This window comes from Centruroides vittatus, unplaced genomic scaffold (genome assembly GCF_030686945.1).
Source record: "Centruroides vittatus isolate TY-2023 unplaced genomic scaffold, ASM3068694v2 contig_817, whole genome shotgun sequence".
Lineage (NCBI taxonomy): Eukaryota > Metazoa > Arthropoda > Arachnida > Scorpiones > Buthidae > Centruroides > Centruroides vittatus.
The window spans coordinates 3,153,060-3,170,535 of record NW_027122532.1 but is presented as its reverse complement, the minus strand read 5'-3'; the positions used below and the strand labels follow the sequence as shown (position 1 = coordinate 3,170,535).

Here is a 17,476-nt window from a genome sequence, read left to right as displayed (position 1 = left end):
GAATTTTGATAATCAATATATATTATAAAAGTAAGTGTACAATGTGCATGCCACTAAAACTCAAAAACAAGTCCCAGTACAATCAAGGGAGTTATATGGTGTGGTAGCCCTCTATCCCGCATCCATGAAGAAGGTTCCCGTTTTTACCTGAAGGGTGTGCTGTTGAAGATATAAGGACTGAAAGTTTTGCCCTCTAGAAATTTCCCACTGACCAGTTTTCCAGTAGTCCTAAGTGTTGGAAAACATACCAACGCTTAGGACTACTGGAAAAGACAACCACTGGGAATTAACACAAGAAGCCTCAATCACAGCCTTAGCTGAACAAATCAGAGACTTATTCGCCATAATTCTAACAACACGTAACCCATCGAATCCAAAACAGCTATGGGACTCTTTCAAAGAGAGTATGAGTGATGACATACCGTACCAAACCCGACAAGCTCATCCAGAACTGGCTATCGAATTCGACGACGACATCTTCAACGAAACACTCATTTGCCTAGAAGATAAATGTTTAGCAATAAAAAATCAGACCTTAGTACAACTTGGAATGCCAGAACCACAAAAAAATGCTTTCAGTGTGCTAAACTTTGAAATTACAAAGGAAAAAAGCTACAACATCAACAAACTATTTCAATACATTGTCCACAACAAACCACTCCTCAATGACAATCAAAATAAATATACAATGTTATCATGGACCAGATCAACAACAACACTGGCGGAATTATTTACTTGGACACACCAGGCGGCACCGGAAAAACGTTTCTAATAAATCTATTGCTGGCAGAAATACGTGCTAAACAACACATCGTGCTTGCACCGACATCATCCGGCATTGCAGCCACACTTACGGAAGGAGGACGAACTGCCCATTCGGCCCTACAACTACCGTTGAATATAGCCGAAGAACAATTCCCGGTATGTAAAATCTCAATAGGATCTGGATGGGGTAAACTTTTAAAAGAAGCTAAAATTATCTTCTGGGACGAATGTACAATGGCACATAAAAAATCACTCAAAGCCATGGACAGAACATTACAAGACTTGTGAGGAAACTGAAATGATGGGAGGAGCTCTACTCATACTTTCAGGAGATTTTCAACAAACACTTCCAGTTATCCCCAATTCAACACCAGCAGACGAGATCAATGCATGCTTAAAAAAAATCACATCTCTGGCCACACATACAAATACTGCGACTAACAAAAAATATGAGAGTTGAACTCTCGAAAGATGAAACAACAGCACATTTTGCTCAAAAACTTTTACAAATAGGCGAAAGCACATATCCCATTGACCAGACGACCGGCTCATTGAACTCAACAGTGATTTTTGCAACATAGCCACTACTGAAAACGAACTCATCAACCAAATTTATCCAAACATTGTTCACAACTATACCAATCCGGAGTGGCTATTTCAAAGGGCAATTTTGGCAACTAAAAATAATATTGTCGACGATATCAACTTTAATATTCAAAATAAAATTCCCGGTGAGGAGAGAATATACAAATCGATCGACACGATAGTAAACGTTGAAGAAAGTGTCAACTTCCCTACAGAATTTCTAAACTGTTTGCAAGTACCAGGAATGCCATTACACTGCATTCGACTGAAAATTGGATCTCCGATCATACTACTCGGAAATCCGAACTCACCAAAAACAACATAATGGAACGAGGACGATCGTCAAACAGCTATCGAATAACAGCATCAAAGCCGAACTTACGACCGGAAAGGACAAAGGACACAGTATTTATCCCCAGAATACCACCGATCTCCACCGAACTGCCATTCCAATTTAAAAGACTGCAATTTCCAATCAAATTAGCCTATAGTTTTACAATTAACAAAGCATAAGGACACACTAAAACATTGCGGCATCAACCTCAAAGACTCCCGCTTTTCTCACGGTCAACTATACGTAGCTTGCTCTCGAGTAGAAAATTCGAAAAATTTGTACATATATACCCCGGATAACAAAATGAAAAATGTTGTTTATAAACAAGTATTGTAAATAGTTAGAATATGTTTTCAATAAAATTTTTTTACCTGTTATATTTTAAAGTTTATCCTTTTATTCCAACTACCACACAATCTCATATCAACTCCCCGAGCGAAGCCGGGTATCCCAGCTAGTAGTAATAATAAAATGAAATAAGTATACATTACCTGTATGGGTTTTAACCAATGCCAAGTTCCTGCCGGATTATCTAAATCTATCATTTGTAAAACTCGTGAAAAATACTTCGTTTCATGATAAGGCAAAACACAGAAGATGAGAGCGTCAACATTAAACATATGTATGTGATATCTAAAATATTAAATTTACATTAAGTTTTATTTAAAATGATATAAATACATATTTATAAGTATTTAAGGAAGATATACCGTATTTATTCACATATAAGACAAGGATTTTATTCATTTTTCACTGCTTCAAAAACCTAGGTCTCCTATATGCACAAGTGCAGGATTTTTTTCATTTTTGCAATAATTTTTGTGAACCGAGTATTTGCATTTTTACCTGATTCTCACCTACTGGTGTTTAAAAACAAAAGTATTTTATCTGGGTCGTTGAATGGTTCTTGTGTATTGTCAGGAGTAAAAAGATGAATAGCAATAGGAAAAGCAAAGCTTTTGAATTGAATTCCAAAATTACACGGGAGCCCGATATAAGTTTCAATTCATTCCTACACGAAAACATATGATTATTTGGAAATTAAAATTTGCAGAAACTCATAAGTGTAATCGACGAAGAGTGAATTTGACTGTGAAGAATTGGCAAAAAAAGGTTCCCAATCGTCCAGCTTTACGTAAACAAATTACGTTGTCGATTTTACAAGATTTTTCCTCGAAGTTTAAAATGCCAGTAATTTTTGCAGGTCAATGTGTGCATTTACGTGCATTTGACATTTTATTTGTGATTAAACAAAATAAAATTAGAATAATATTAATAAATCTAATTTTCTTTATTTTGACCTTGAAAGTCACACCTTGTCCTACATGCGAGTAAATATGGTATTTTGGTAAATGTAATTTTTTAACTTGTTCTTTTTTTGATAATCAATAATATTTAATAAACGTAACAAAAATATCATTGATGGGTAGAAGTAACAGATGGATTTGGTGTTAATATTTATTATTGCCACAGTCTGTGAGCTAAATATAATAAACACAACTGACTCTATATTTATTATAAATACCGAACAAGCAGGCAGATTCTTTACCGAACCATAAGACTAAATAATTACAAAACAATTTGGAAGGAGACGGGCCGCCAGGGCCGTCGTCTCTTGTTAAATGTAAGAGATGATGGCCCTGGTAGCCTACTTCCTGTGAAATTGCTTAGTAATTATTTAGCCTTATTGCCTGCTAAAGAATCTGACTGTTTACTTGGTTTGTCAGATTAAGTTTCATCCATCATCTTGAAATGACAAATAATAGTACCTCTGCTGCTGTCATACAATACTGACGTGGAGTAATGAAGTTTAAATGAATGACAGGTTTTGCAAATATGTTTAAATGTCACTATATCTTACAAGAAAATATCATTATGATTTTAGTAACATATTTGTGAATCCAGCTCCAAGTTTGCAAGAATTAATCATTATTTTAACTAATAAAAACCCATCTTCATCCAACTTAAACTCATCAAAATTTTAAAAAATTACTTATATTTATTTGTTTACTGGTGTGATTTTTATGTAGTAAGTTTATAAGTAACCTTATTAATGCTATTAGTTATTAAATTTTGCTTTTAAACAATCATTTAAAAGCAAAAACAGAGCTTTAAACTTGATTCAGAATTACAGCTTAATATTTTTTCAGATAAAATTCTTTGCTTAATAACATCGAATGTATAATTTTTAAGAATAAATTACATTTTAATTATAGTATGGTAATTTTCAAAATATTAATACTTTTATAAAGTATAATTATCACTTACCTACAAACTAACCATTCTAAAGCTTTATGAGCTGGACGCAAAAAGAAATGAGGCGATAATAAAATCAAAAATTCATTGATATTTGAATCTAATTTGGCATTAACTTCTGCAGTCTGAACAGATCTTTCAAAACTTTTAGATTTTTCGCTAAAAAGTAATGATTCAAACACTTCAAACTTTCTTTGTACATTCTGAAGTGCTTTAATACCACCAATTCCTTAAAATATATTTACAAAAATAAATAAATAAGTAAACAATTCTCTGAAAATATTCTTTATCAAATTTATTTAATTACTTAATTTAAACAGGATGTGCATAAAGTCTGGAACAAATAGAAAATTCTTTCTTGTTACAGACGAGTGACGGTGCCAAGCAAGGAAGACCGAGTAGAGATAATCCTTTGTGGCCAAAAACAGTAGACACACAAGAGAAATGGCAGCCAAATTCAATTTGAAACATCCAGAGAAATTATCAATAATACACAGTTGGAAAATTGCTTTGAAAATTTCAGGACAGGATCAGTCTTTGACAAGCCTCAAAGTAAATGGCTGGTCAAACATCTCCAGCAACGTATAACAATGAAAGTGGATGTGCTGAATGTTTTGTACAGATAGTTTCATTAGTATTAATGTTTTCTTACTCATTTTCCCCATTGGTTAGGTTGCAGACTTTATGCACACCCAGTATTTTAACACTACTAGATTTTAATTATTGAAACATTTTGCTGCTGTTAAGATAATGATGCCAAGACACGTACTATTCACGACACTTTAAATCTCCTCCATATTCTACGTACGGTCCCGATTTGGCACCTTTGGCCTTCCGTCAGTACTCCAATTAAAAAAATACCTTTTGAGACTTGTACTTCCATTCTGACAAAGGCATCCAAGATATCATCAAATGTTTGCTATGTCTACAAGATATATATTTCTATTATAAGGAAATCAGTTTTTATGTCCATACATTAAATTTAGATTTTTTGACCGAGGAATTGTTTTCGACTAACAAGTAAAGTAAACTAAAAATGTTTCGTAAAACCCACATAAACTCATTACAAATTCAGTATTCGTATCAAATCTAGGTTCGTACTACTAAATATAAAACAGGTAAACTATCTATGAAAAATCTCATAATGGATTGGGATTTAGTTACAGCAATACAAATGTACAGTGTGTCTCACATAAAACTGGCCCCACTCACTGACTGAATTAAACTGGGACACCTCAACAGCAAATTTATGCAAGTTTACATAAGTTTTAAATAACACTACATTTTTAAAGAGTTTCTTTGTCTAATTTCTTCTGTTTTTTTCAATATAAAGATTATAATAATTTACTCAATTGGTGAGCAAGGCAAGTGTTACATGGAAGAACCTATAATTTGCATAAGACAAAAATGCATCACTTGACCAGCAGTATCAATAATATTAACATTCTTAGCATAACCTTCATTTACAGCAATTTATAAAAAACAATGGTTTTTTAAAAAATATTTAAGGTCGTGCCACACATTCGGTATTCGCCGACTGCCTAATAATTGCTTATTTGTCCCGATTCGACAGAACGTACCAACGAGTAGGAATCGACAAATACCAAATATTAGTTACGAGTAAATCATCCACGCAACTCGATATCGACCAAATGATTGCCCGGCATTGGCAAATATCGAATGTGTGAAACGGTCTTTAGGATATTTAAATATATCCTTATGTACGGTACATTAAAATATTACCTATCTCATAAATTTCATCTATTGTTAAATTAGCAATTTCAGAAGGATCAAATAAAAATGATTTTTTTATTCTCTCTGGAAATAATAAAGAAGTCTGAGGAACAGCTAACTTCTTTAATTGTCGAGCTAATGATGTTTCCATATTTTCTTCCTGTAAAGTAAATTTTAAACTTGAATCAGTTTTACTATTTTAAAAGTTAATACAATATAGCACATTTTTCATATTATAATAAGCAGTTTACTTTAAGAGAGCTACAAAACTTCAAATAAATGATTTCATTAATGTGAAGTAACAACAAAAAAGGTTTTAAATATTCTCTAGTATTTTCAAGCTTCCTTATCACATTCAAGAGTCGTATCAAGTGCCGACTGCTACATATCATAATCCCTACGGATAAGATGAGAAAACTTGAAAATCCTAGCAACTATTTAAAACTTTTAAGCTGAAGTAAAATTTTACAGGAACTAAAGTAATTGTTAATTAACAGAAATTGGAACTTTTGGAACTATTTGCACCGACATACAAAAAGATAACCTCGTACTTACTCCGGAAACATTTAATAGAAATTACAAACGTTTTCGACGGCATCGAGAGGCCATTCTCGAGTAAAAAAGCCCTTCCGTAGATAAATATTCGAAAACAAAAAATATTCCATACAGAAATATCAAACTGCAGTTTGAAATTTACATTATAAATTAACTGACATAATGCATTATAAGGTTTACATATGATAAATACTATTAATAGATTAATATAAATTTTAAAATAAAAGTAAAATATTAAAAATAATGTAGGGAAAATGAATGTCTCGTAGGTTTATGATGTATTTTTGAAAATTACATAATAAAATAAATGACAGAAAACATTATTAAATTTATCAAATAAAATTACAGTATAATTTCAGTCGTACAATAATAGTTGACTTTCAAGCATTACCAGCCCAAATTGCCAAATTGTAGACAAACTTCTTAGTAAACTTGAATATTTTTCCCCTAAAAGTAGCATGATATTGAATGCAAGCCTGGGTTAAACATTAAAGATTGTTAACCCTGTCATCTTAGGCTGTTCATAAAAGGTACAGTATCTTTGAGACAATATAAAAATAAGTCTCCTGAAGTTTCTCACCAAAAAATACCATACTTTCCACTAAATTTCTCATGGATTTCCACAAATTTAATAGTAAACTGAAATCAGTTTACTATTAAATTTAGTGGAAATCCACTAACTTGGCAACATGCTTTCGGGTAACCCCAACAGCTGCATTCGGCAGACTCAACAGTTGTAACTGAGCAAATTGGTAGCTGTTATGTAGCAACGTGGACCTGCCGAACGACGAGTGACGTATGTGTTGGAACAAAAAGCCTCATTGGTCGGTTTCGGGTAGCGACAGGTAACATAAATGAAAGACGCTACCAAATGTAACTTCAAAACACCAAACATGTTCTAAAAGACTGCTACTGTAGAGGACATTCGGCGTAGAAATACTCAACAGCTCTGAAACTGTTAAGTCTGCCGAACGCAGCTAATGACTGGTAAATGTTTTGATCGGTACTACTTAGGCTTACCATAATATTTTTTTCTCAAACCAGGACAATTTTGAGAAAATACTCGCAACAGAAAATTAAGCCTACTAGGATAAGTACCTATGATTGAAAAGACTAAATAAAGTAGTTGTTAACAAAACAACAAGTTAAAAGCAATTTTTAATAACTGAACTAAACATATCTTACTTATTAAGAAGTTATTAATATTTATCACTAGTGTGAACTTTTTAAAAAATTTTTTGTCTTTAAATCGGTACATTTAAAATATGACAATACATTTGAGGAAGTTCCTATTGCTTGTCTTACGTTTCACACATTTCGAGTGATTTTTAATGTTTGAATGGCAACCATGAGTTACTGAAAATTTTGAAAAGCACAGTTCTTATTTCACTTGGTCAATATGATCACAGACGATTTTTCAACCATCAGTAAAAACATGGTTTCTTTTTGGCATTTTAGAGATTAAATGAATTTAATGTATAGTACGAAATAATCGCAAATGCTGACTAGCAATTTGAACTCGATTAAGATATGACATGCGCAGCAATGACGTGCCAATGTAAGTTTCAGTGTTGCCAACTCTAATTGAAACAAAATATCCAAAAAAAAAATGAAATAAAAATATCTGGATCTCATAGGCTACATGCTATTATAAATTCTGTGAAAAAATAAAACATCTAAATTCATTAGGCCATATGCTATAAATTTTGGGGGAAAACATCTAGACAACATTAAAAGTACTTAGATCTAGATACGAAATATTTAGATTGGCAACAGTGAGTGTAATTGCCAAATCGCCATTTTACTCTAGGCTGCACTATTTTTACTTCTTGTATATTCGGCAGTGGCATGCCGTGACATTTGATGATAGGGAAGCTGTTTCTGTAAGAAGCCGACTTCCAGGGGCAATCAGTTAATTGCGCGTCGGTGATGGCCTAGAGTCCATTCGTACGTGCATGGTGGCAGAAGGACGTACCTGACAAAAAACTGACAAAAAAGAAACATAAAATAAACATACACTATGTACAAAATAGTTTGCTTTAGGACAATCGGCCGTTCGGACATCCTGGGCGTCGATGTGGTTCTTCGATGGTCGATCGAAGGTGGCCCCGGGACAGTGGCGTCGACGAGTCTGTAGGGCACGGGGAAACTTCCTCTGTTGGCATGGGGGCCACAATCTAAATCCGAAGTGGTACGGGTTACGGGTTGGCACAATAGACGAAAAACTTTTTTTTTTCTTTTTTATTTTGCGCGTTGACATACCGCATTTTGGTTATTCGGAACATTAATCGAGTGCCAGGTGTCCTCGATTGTCGGAGATTATATCAATCTCCGTTCTTTCTTTCATCCATTTTGATTGGTCGTTCTCCCTCAATCACGCTTCCCGAGTGGTCGGTCCCTGGTTACTAAACGTAACGAGACTCTTACCTGGAGAGTGAGAAAAGTCAAAATCGAAGACGAATTCGATCTTCCACCGATCATAGGACGACTTCCTTCCGCGATTTATGGTTTCTGCCTGGCAGTTTGATATAAACAATGGGTGTCCGACTACAAACCTATGTTTTTTTAAACTGATAAATTTTTCTCTAGATTAACCGTTTTTTCGCATCTTTCATGACGGGTCAGACCTGTCCTGTACATGGCATTTCCATAAAAGTTTTAAACAAATACTGGAAATGACAAAAATAAACAATTTATGTATTTTAGTTCTAAAATACAAATAATACACAAATAATACAAATTGATATGATACAAACAATGATAGAAAAACTAGTTTTTTTAAGTTTTTATAAACTAACTCTATTCGGCGATTTTTTCTGCAAAGTCGTTAATTACTTTATCATAAAAGTCGCTGGTCGTCGACTCCATCAACATATTTGAAAGCTTTTTTTCTATCGAAAGCAATGCTAGGACCACAATTTTTCCTCCGTCCAAGTGTTCCTGGCCAATGTATGAATTTGCTTTGTGGTCAAAAAACTGCGCTCAACAGACCCACTGATAGATGGTACCGTAAATATTAATGATATTAAATCATATAATTCTTTTAGTACGTCTTTGTTTGGATTGACATTAATTATAATATGTTTTATGTTTAAGAGTTACTTGTCAATATAGTCCGGACACGAATACTGTATAAATATTGCGATTCACTACGTAATTTAGATAAATCCCATAAAATTTACTTAATTTAAAGAATTAAAACACACTTGGAAAAATTGTTTTTCATAATATTAAAATTATTAACATCTAAAAGTGATAAAAATTCTAAAGATTTTGTCTAAAAATCTGTCAATATAATTATAGTATACTTAAAAGAAAATTATAATTAAATATAACTTTGCAACAAAACGTACATAAAAATAACATTGAATACTCTTTACTTTTTAAATCTTAAACAATTCACTTAGATAGCTCCCTACCAGTGACTAAGGGATAGAATCGTTGGAAGCGTTACACGTGTGCAGCTTCCACAAGCTAAACCGGCTGAGGTTGGTTGTAAAGCGCATGCACCAATGCCCTCTGGCTGCTTTACACCATTCGGTTATTCTCGTGGTGGAAGCTGTCTCGTAAGTGCTTGCATTCGCCACTGATATTCGAATATACAATAGCAATCTTATCGTTTTTTTCACATGTAGTATAGAAATTTGTAATAAGATACATAATGCAGTTATAATAAGATATTAATTTTAATTAATTCAAAGTACGTTAAAATATGAAAATTTATATTTTAGAAACTACAACGGAAGGTCATTGGAAGGTGAAAGTGGTGTTTCCACCACTTCCAATGATAACACGCCACTGATATTTGGCACTTTTAAAATTTTACCAAATAACTGGGACAAAAGGACAAACTGGCCAGGATGCGGGAACAACATCATCAAACCAGGACGTCTAGTAAGCCTAGTACTACTGATCACACATAAGTTGGACTTCTAAATCAGTAGTCCAGGTTAATGTTACCTTAGGTAGCCAAGATGGCGGCTCGTCTGTAATTCCAGCAAGGAAACAGTGGGACACACGTTCTAACCTAACCTAACCTATTCTAATAATTTAGTTGCTAATAATTATGGTAATTTATTAGAAAGGTTAAGTTAGGTTAGGTTAGAACATGTGTCCCACTGTTTCCTTGCTGGAATTAGAGACGAGCCGCCATCTTGTCTACCTAAGGTAACATTAACCTCCTAAGGGGGGATAAAAGTATTGGTTTAATTAGAATCTGTATGAATTATGACTGAGAAAATTAACTTCATTTATATCAAATTATTTTTATAAAGCAGACAATATGATAGTAATAATATTTAACTTAGCCACTAATACATAATGTTTCAGGATCCTACACCATATCATCTTTTAGTTTTTCGTTATTCATCAAGCCTGTGTTGTTGGCTGATTAAAAACAGACATTTAACGTAAAAAAGCTGCAGTTAATGAAGAAACAGAAAGGACAGGATATCGATAATCATTTAACACAAAACATTCCATTATATAAAATAAAATTAGATCTTATATCATATACATTACCTATATATACATTAAACCTGATCAGTGTTCTAAAACTTAACAAAACCCACGTGTCTCCAACGTGTAAACCATTACTGACTCCTACCGGTCAAAAATATATATAACATTTTTAAATAATATATTTTTTACAAAAACATATTTAGAATGCACACATATTATAATTTTATTATTTTATTAGTTTTAATATTTTATAGAATATATTAATTAATATATAAATCTTAATTTAAATTTGACAAATAATAACCGTTTATTTTACCGTGGTGATGCATCCGGATTCGATTTCGAACTGAACTTTTATAATTTTACACAACTAGTTCGGACCGAGGCATTTTCTAGAGTTTATTTTATTATGATCAATGTTATTTAAGTCGACACCACGCGTAATTTTGATATGAACAACTAGCACGACGTTCAGTATTTTGAAAAGAATTGTATAATGTTTATATACAATTCTTTCCAATGTGTAATATGTCATTGTTCACAATTCATGGAATTTACGGGCAAACCCGAAATTGAAAGTGCAATTGAAAAGAAGAGGAAAATTTTGAAAGCGAATTCTATAAGATGAAAAAACTGAAGTCCAATTAGCAATGAAATAAAGAATGGTCCATGACTTTAGCAGTTTCGCTGTCTGTCGATTAAACGTATATGTCAGGGCGGGGGCGTTTGTAAGGACAAACGTAATTAGGCAATAATTTGGCGTTTAGATGTGGGCGCTCACTTCTCGGGTGTGCACCACCACAACGACTACAAGGTTTTAGTTCAGAGCTCGATTTTGAGAAATTCTTCGCACCCTGTTTCTGCTTCTGGTCTGCTTCTTGTGAGGATTTCCCACAAGTATTCGATGGGAAAGTGGGCAAATATAGAGGTCCTCCGGTATCATTACCTGTAGACTCAACACGCTCATCAATCCAAATGAAAGCATGCCCAGTTCCACTCACTGTCCTCCAAAAATTGAAGCAAAACTTGATGCTCTATTGAGTAAAGGTGTCCTCGAACCTGTTGAAGATCCAACCAGTTGTGCCTGTTATGAAACCATCTGGTGAAATAAGACTTTGTGGTGATTAAAATATATTGAATATGCAATATTCATTACCATGCGAAGTCTAGCACTTTAGTTAGGCAAATACTAAATTTAAAAAAAAAAAACTAAACACAAGAAACTATAGGAATTTTAATGTTTTTCTTTAAATTAACTTTATAATTATTGTAATTACATTGTTATTAAAGTTAACTGTCGTAATTATAGAGTAACTTAGAGTAACTTTGAACAAAGTTCTTAGAGCACATCCGTATCCAATTCCACCTGTGGTCCATCTGTTGGCATCTCTCCCATCTGCAACAATATTTGCAAAGTTGGACTTGACTCAGGCATACCTACAACTACCTGTGGATAATACCTCAGCACGGCTACAATCAATTATCACTTACCGAGGAACGTACATGGTAAATCGTCTTCAGTTTGGAATAAGTATAGCACCAGGAATATTCCAGAGTTTTGACTCTGGAATACTTTGAGTGTAGACAGATTCCTCTCCAACATCCCGGGTTTTGATAATATCCACATCTACGCTGCTAACAGAGATGAACTTGCATCAAGACTTCGTACTGTCTTCCAGAAATTATCAGATTATGGGTTACATGTTGACAAGGACAAGTGTCTATTTGGTAAGAGTTTTTAGGCTATCAAATCGATAGTGATGGGCTTCGTCCGGCACTATCGAAGGTGACTGCAATCTGAAAGGTTCCCATTCCAACAAATCGGACGAAATTCCAGTCTTTTCTTGGTTTAGTGAACTTTTATGATAATCTTCTGCACCACAAGGTCACTATACCGACTACTGACAAAGGACGCATCCTGAAAATGGAAAGAAATATATCAAAGAACTTCCGATAAGTTAAAAACTTTCCGTTCATTATAAAACGTACTTGTTCCCTTTTTATAGGATCAAGGAGATCACACTCACATGTGATGCATCACCTGTAGGCGTAGGGGCAGTTCTAAGTTTGGGTTCACAGAATGGGAAAGAATCACCCGTGGCTTCTGCATCTCGCACACTAACAAAGACTAAACGTGGCTAAGCATACATCGATAAGGAAGCTCTTGCTTGTTTATGGAATAAAACGTTTTCATCATTTCCTTTTCAGAACAAAATTTTCTATTTATACAGACCACACACCATTTTTGGGACTATTTACAACTGATAAGCCGACACCATTAATTCTTTCACCCCTAGTGGCGTAGCGTAGTGGGGGCGGCAGGGGCGACCCGCCCCGGGCGGCACTTTTAGGAGACGGCAAAAATTTCACAATAAATACACAACTACACCTGTAGAATACACAATAATGATGATTGTTCTTTGTCGAAAAGTTCTTTAGAATTACTGTATATTTTAGTCTTTTGAATTGAGATACCTAAATAAGGGGGCGGCGAAATTTTCCTCCGCCCCGGGCGGCTGACACCCACGCTACGCCACTGTTTACCCCGCATGCTGCGATGGACACAGATTCTCAGTGCATATGATTATAAGCTCGAGTACAAATCAGGCAAAGAGGTAGCAAATGCAGACGCACTGATTCGCTTGCCACTCCCAATCCCACACGAGGACATACCACCAGCCAGCGAAGTTCTATTTCTGGAGCAACTCGACACTTCATCAGCACTGCTTCAGACATTGCATCCTTCCTTAAATTAAGTTAGTAGTCACTTTCAAATGAAATCTTTGGGTGTTAGAAGTTCTGTTTCGAAATTTCTCAAACTCATTCGACAGTTTACAGAGAAAACAAATATAGAATTTCACTATCCCTTATCCACATTGTTCACCTTACCAAATTCGTTTGCATTTTGACTGCTAAATAACTGTACACAGATTGAACAGGAGTAATTACCATTATCTGGTGTATATGTTACAGTAAAAACCCGTTTTAACTAGTTGAAACTAGTTTTTACTGGATGTCATTGTTAAAACCCGTTTTGTCTAGTTAAAACTAGTTTTAACTCAAATTCATTTTTGACTAGCAGTAAATTCTAGTTTTAACAATGACATCCAGTAAAAACTAGTTTCAACTAGTTAAAACGCGTTTTCATAAAAACGGGTTTTTAATGTAACATATATATACGTTAAAACCAAAGCCCTCAAATCTGCTTGTAAAGTACAGTACATTGGTAGATTGTTACTTGCTTTCCTCAAAGATAGAATTAGTCTGTTAATCCTAGTCTACGCGAGTGTAAAATATTTTCATCGGCAAATAAACCAAATGAAAAATAGTACTGTATAAGTAGAATAATTAAGAAATTTATAGAACACCTGGAATGTAAATGAACATATCACGTGATTTGACGTATGACAAATTGCACGTGTGACGTAGGCAAGTTCGTTCCACATCCAAATGTCACGTGACTGATGACATTTGTGAAAAGTCATAAAGCTTCGATCATCGGCAAACGTTGCTTTTAACTCGCTTACAAAAAGGAACACGAGAAATGAATAAATTCACTGTTATATTCGTCATTATGGGTGAGTTACGTGTTTTATATTGTTTTATATATTATTACAAAGTGTTTCTATTATTATCGTATAATAATTTATACAGTAGGCCTACATATATTATGTGAAAGCAGTATAAACGGTTAAGTAGGCTGAAAACTGCATGTGCAAATGTTGAAAGTGGCAAATTTGTTATTAAAATACAAATCATTCTTCTCGTTAGAGGTAATTTCAGTTTAAAATTTGCTTGTTTTAATTATTATAGAAACATCATTATCTAAGAGGACGGAAAAAACGTTAAATCGTAGTAAAACAAGATAAACGTATTAAGTTCATTATTTTTTCTCGAAGATTTCTTTTTACAATAAATAAAATAATTAGTAATTTACAAAGTTATCAATGCGAAACTGTATTTCTTTCAGTAATTGCTCTGTCGGAAAGTGGAGAAGGTAGAAATAGAAATGCCCAAGATCACAGTTCCATTTACGACCTACTAACGTTAAATAGAAGAATTAACATCGTTAGCAGTGTATTACGTCGTATAACTGATAATAATCCAACTCCTGGACCTACTACTAAAACACCTACTGTTATACCTGCCGATAAACCCGTTGATGTATCTGATACTTTTGAAATCGTAATTCAACCTCCATCCGTTGTCGTAATTCAACCTCCATCCGTTATCGTAATTATTCCAGGACCTATTCTTTCAATAGGGTAATCCGATCAGTCCGTATGTAAAAAGATTATAATTGAACACGTGTCAGGGAGAATTTGATTAAAACTTTACCTGACTAATAAGTTAATTTTTGGTGTTTCTGGGTGATATTTCTTAATTGTTTATACGAAGTTACGTAGACCCAATATTGTTAATTTATTTATGGCTTTTGCACTTTCATTTAATAAATAAATTTTTTTCTTCTTTATCTTCTCTATTTATCTCTGAAGTGCTGGAAATTCCCCCACTTTACTTAAATCTCTACCCGTAGTAGGTACCGAATTTGGTCCCGTGTCGTCTTATTGTCGGGGAATTGTCGTGAAAAAATAAATAAAGGGAATTTAAGAAAATTACTACAAAACCGAATCCCAAATTGGAAAAATAGGAATAAATAAAGGTCAGTACTATCAATAGAGAAGTACTGAGTTTATCATTGTAATAAAACGCTTTCTTTGCCAGTTGCTTGAACGGTGGAGATTATACAAAGAAAATAAATGCACAATTTGTAAAAAGTTAGAAATGCGTTTTATTTCAAACGTTGAAACATAATGTGATTTTCGGTACCGGAAATTCCTGCATCGGTGTCTTCCCTCTTAATCTTTTAAAACCGCATCTGGGTTTTTGGGCGCGTTGCCCCTGTATAACATAACTCTTTTGAAGAAACTGTGAATTAAAATCACGTCATTGTCGATCCAGTAGGGAAATCAGTATATAAACTGGAGGCCATATATATGGATCGACACCGAATATTAATTCCATATTCGGTCTCGATTTTCGTTCTTCTAACTCGATTCTCGAGATGAACAACAAAAGACAGACAGTTAAAACGTATAGCACTGAAATTCCAAATTTAAATTAACACATGACCAATGTTTCCTCTCAGCCGCGCACGAGTATTTATGTGCAGCCCAGGCGAGCATGCACACTGATTTGAATTGTCGTTTACTTATTTCTCACTGTCTACAACATGATTATTGCTACGTATACTTCGATTAAATACATTAAATGATTGACAAAAGATAATATTTTGTATGGAAGTATGTTTTAAAATGAATTTTAATCTCTACTTTATAATTAATTATTTTACAGTAGACCCCCCTATAATACGGTAGATACGTTCCGTGTTATATGAATCCGTGTTGTACGAGTCACTTAAATACATGAGCCAATCACTGCCCGGCACTTGTGCGGTCGGTTTAGGGGCTACGGCTGTTTGAAAGTTTTCTTCCATAAAATTAACCGATTCTAGACTAATTTGACTCAACATTTCCAAATCACGTATAATTTTTTTGGGAATAATCCATATAAACTATGCTATAAACACTCTAGTTTTACCGTGTATACGAATCCGTGTTATATGAACCTGTGTTATAGGGGAGTCTACTGTAATTTTTATAGGAAAAAATAAGATTTTATATTTATGCTCAGCAAAAATTTTTTTGCTCAGAGAAGTACATGTTCCGCTCATCTAGAAGAAAAATTAGAGGGAACATTGCACATGACACTACTAATAATTATTTTTGGTTGATCTGAGAATATATCAAGCAGTGGCATTTTATTAGCATTTTGCTGGCCTGTTTTTGTAGGAGGAAGTGTACAAGTAGAATATTTAGGGACATTAATTTTACTTTCAGCCGTAAAAGTTAAATTAATGTAGACAAATATTTAACGTATTCTACGGGAAGACAATTACAATACGATAAGTATTGTAATCGTCTTCAGACGTTACTTTCTTGTTACTTTATTGGCTCTTACAATATAACATCGCTATCGTGTCACGCATGACCCTCCTGTTTTCTTACTTTTAGACATTTTCCGACTTCTGATTTATAAAAGATTAAAAAAGCTGACACCTGGGATGTGCTTGTTTGTATTTAGTATCAATTTTTGTAAAATATACTACATGTATTCTATTATCGTAACACGTAATGTATTACGTCACGTGTACGTAATGCGATCTAGTTTCGCGGCTCTACAATCGACAGATAAGCTAGTAGTTTCCAGTTACACAAAGAGTATCTTCTCTGCGTATTATACTCTCTGGTGTGTACAGTACAATGCTACACGTCGGACTTTAATAAACTCTTCTATATACAGTAGAGCATCGATTATCCGACTCAATTGGGGACTGGGGTTGGTCGGATAACTGAAAAGTCGGATAACCGAAAAGTATGAAAAAATACATTATTAGTATAGTGTATTAGGCCTGGTTTAAATACTAGCCTCCCTTTCGTGGTCGAGCCAGTGCTGCCAGCTAAAACATGCAAAAATTTAACAAAAATAATATTAAAGTAGCCAAGACATAACCAAATATTGTAGCGCCACATCACTAGCGGACATTTGAATTTGCCGACTAGAACGCAGTCGGTTAATCGGGGGTCGGATAATCGATGCTCTACTGTAATTCTAAGTTTTGAATAATCGCGTTTCTATTGGTGTTTTTATCCATAAATCTATCCCCACAATCTGGTGTGTGTACGCACCAAGTATGATAGCGATGGACCCCTTTACAAATTATCG

At 34.1% G+C, this 17,476-nt stretch overlaps 1 protein-coding gene and 1 long non-coding RNA gene across 2 annotated transcripts in view; one reads left to right on the top strand and one right to left on the bottom strand.

The window, feature by feature from the left end:
* Nucleotides 1–10,831, bottom strand: part of l(2)k09022 (HEAT repeat containing 1 homolog l(2)k09022) — an 81,826-nt gene extending 70,995 nt beyond the window's left edge. Inside the window, exons 1-4 of the mRNA XM_067278757.1 lie at nt 10,746–10,831; nt 5,684–5,830; nt 3,953–4,169; nt 2,176–2,317 (exon numbers count right to left, since the gene is read on the bottom strand). Of these exons, the coding sequence (XP_067134858.1) occupies nt 2,176–2,317; nt 3,953–4,169; nt 5,684–5,825 (501 nt within the window). The 5' untranslated portion in view covers nt 5,826–5,830; nt 10,746–10,831. The remainder of the gene's footprint in view (nt 1–2,175; nt 2,318–3,952; nt 4,170–5,683; nt 5,831–10,745) is intronic.
* A 3,348-nt stretch (nt 10,832–14,179) lies between these two features.
* On the top strand, nt 14,180–15,164 carry LOC136982188 (uncharacterized). The gene is made up of 2 exons (XR_010881861.1): nt 14,180–14,268; nt 14,661–15,164. It is a non-coding gene; the product is annotated as an uncharacterized lncRNA (long non-coding RNA).
* Nucleotides 15,165–17,476: the final 2,312 nt, after the last annotated feature.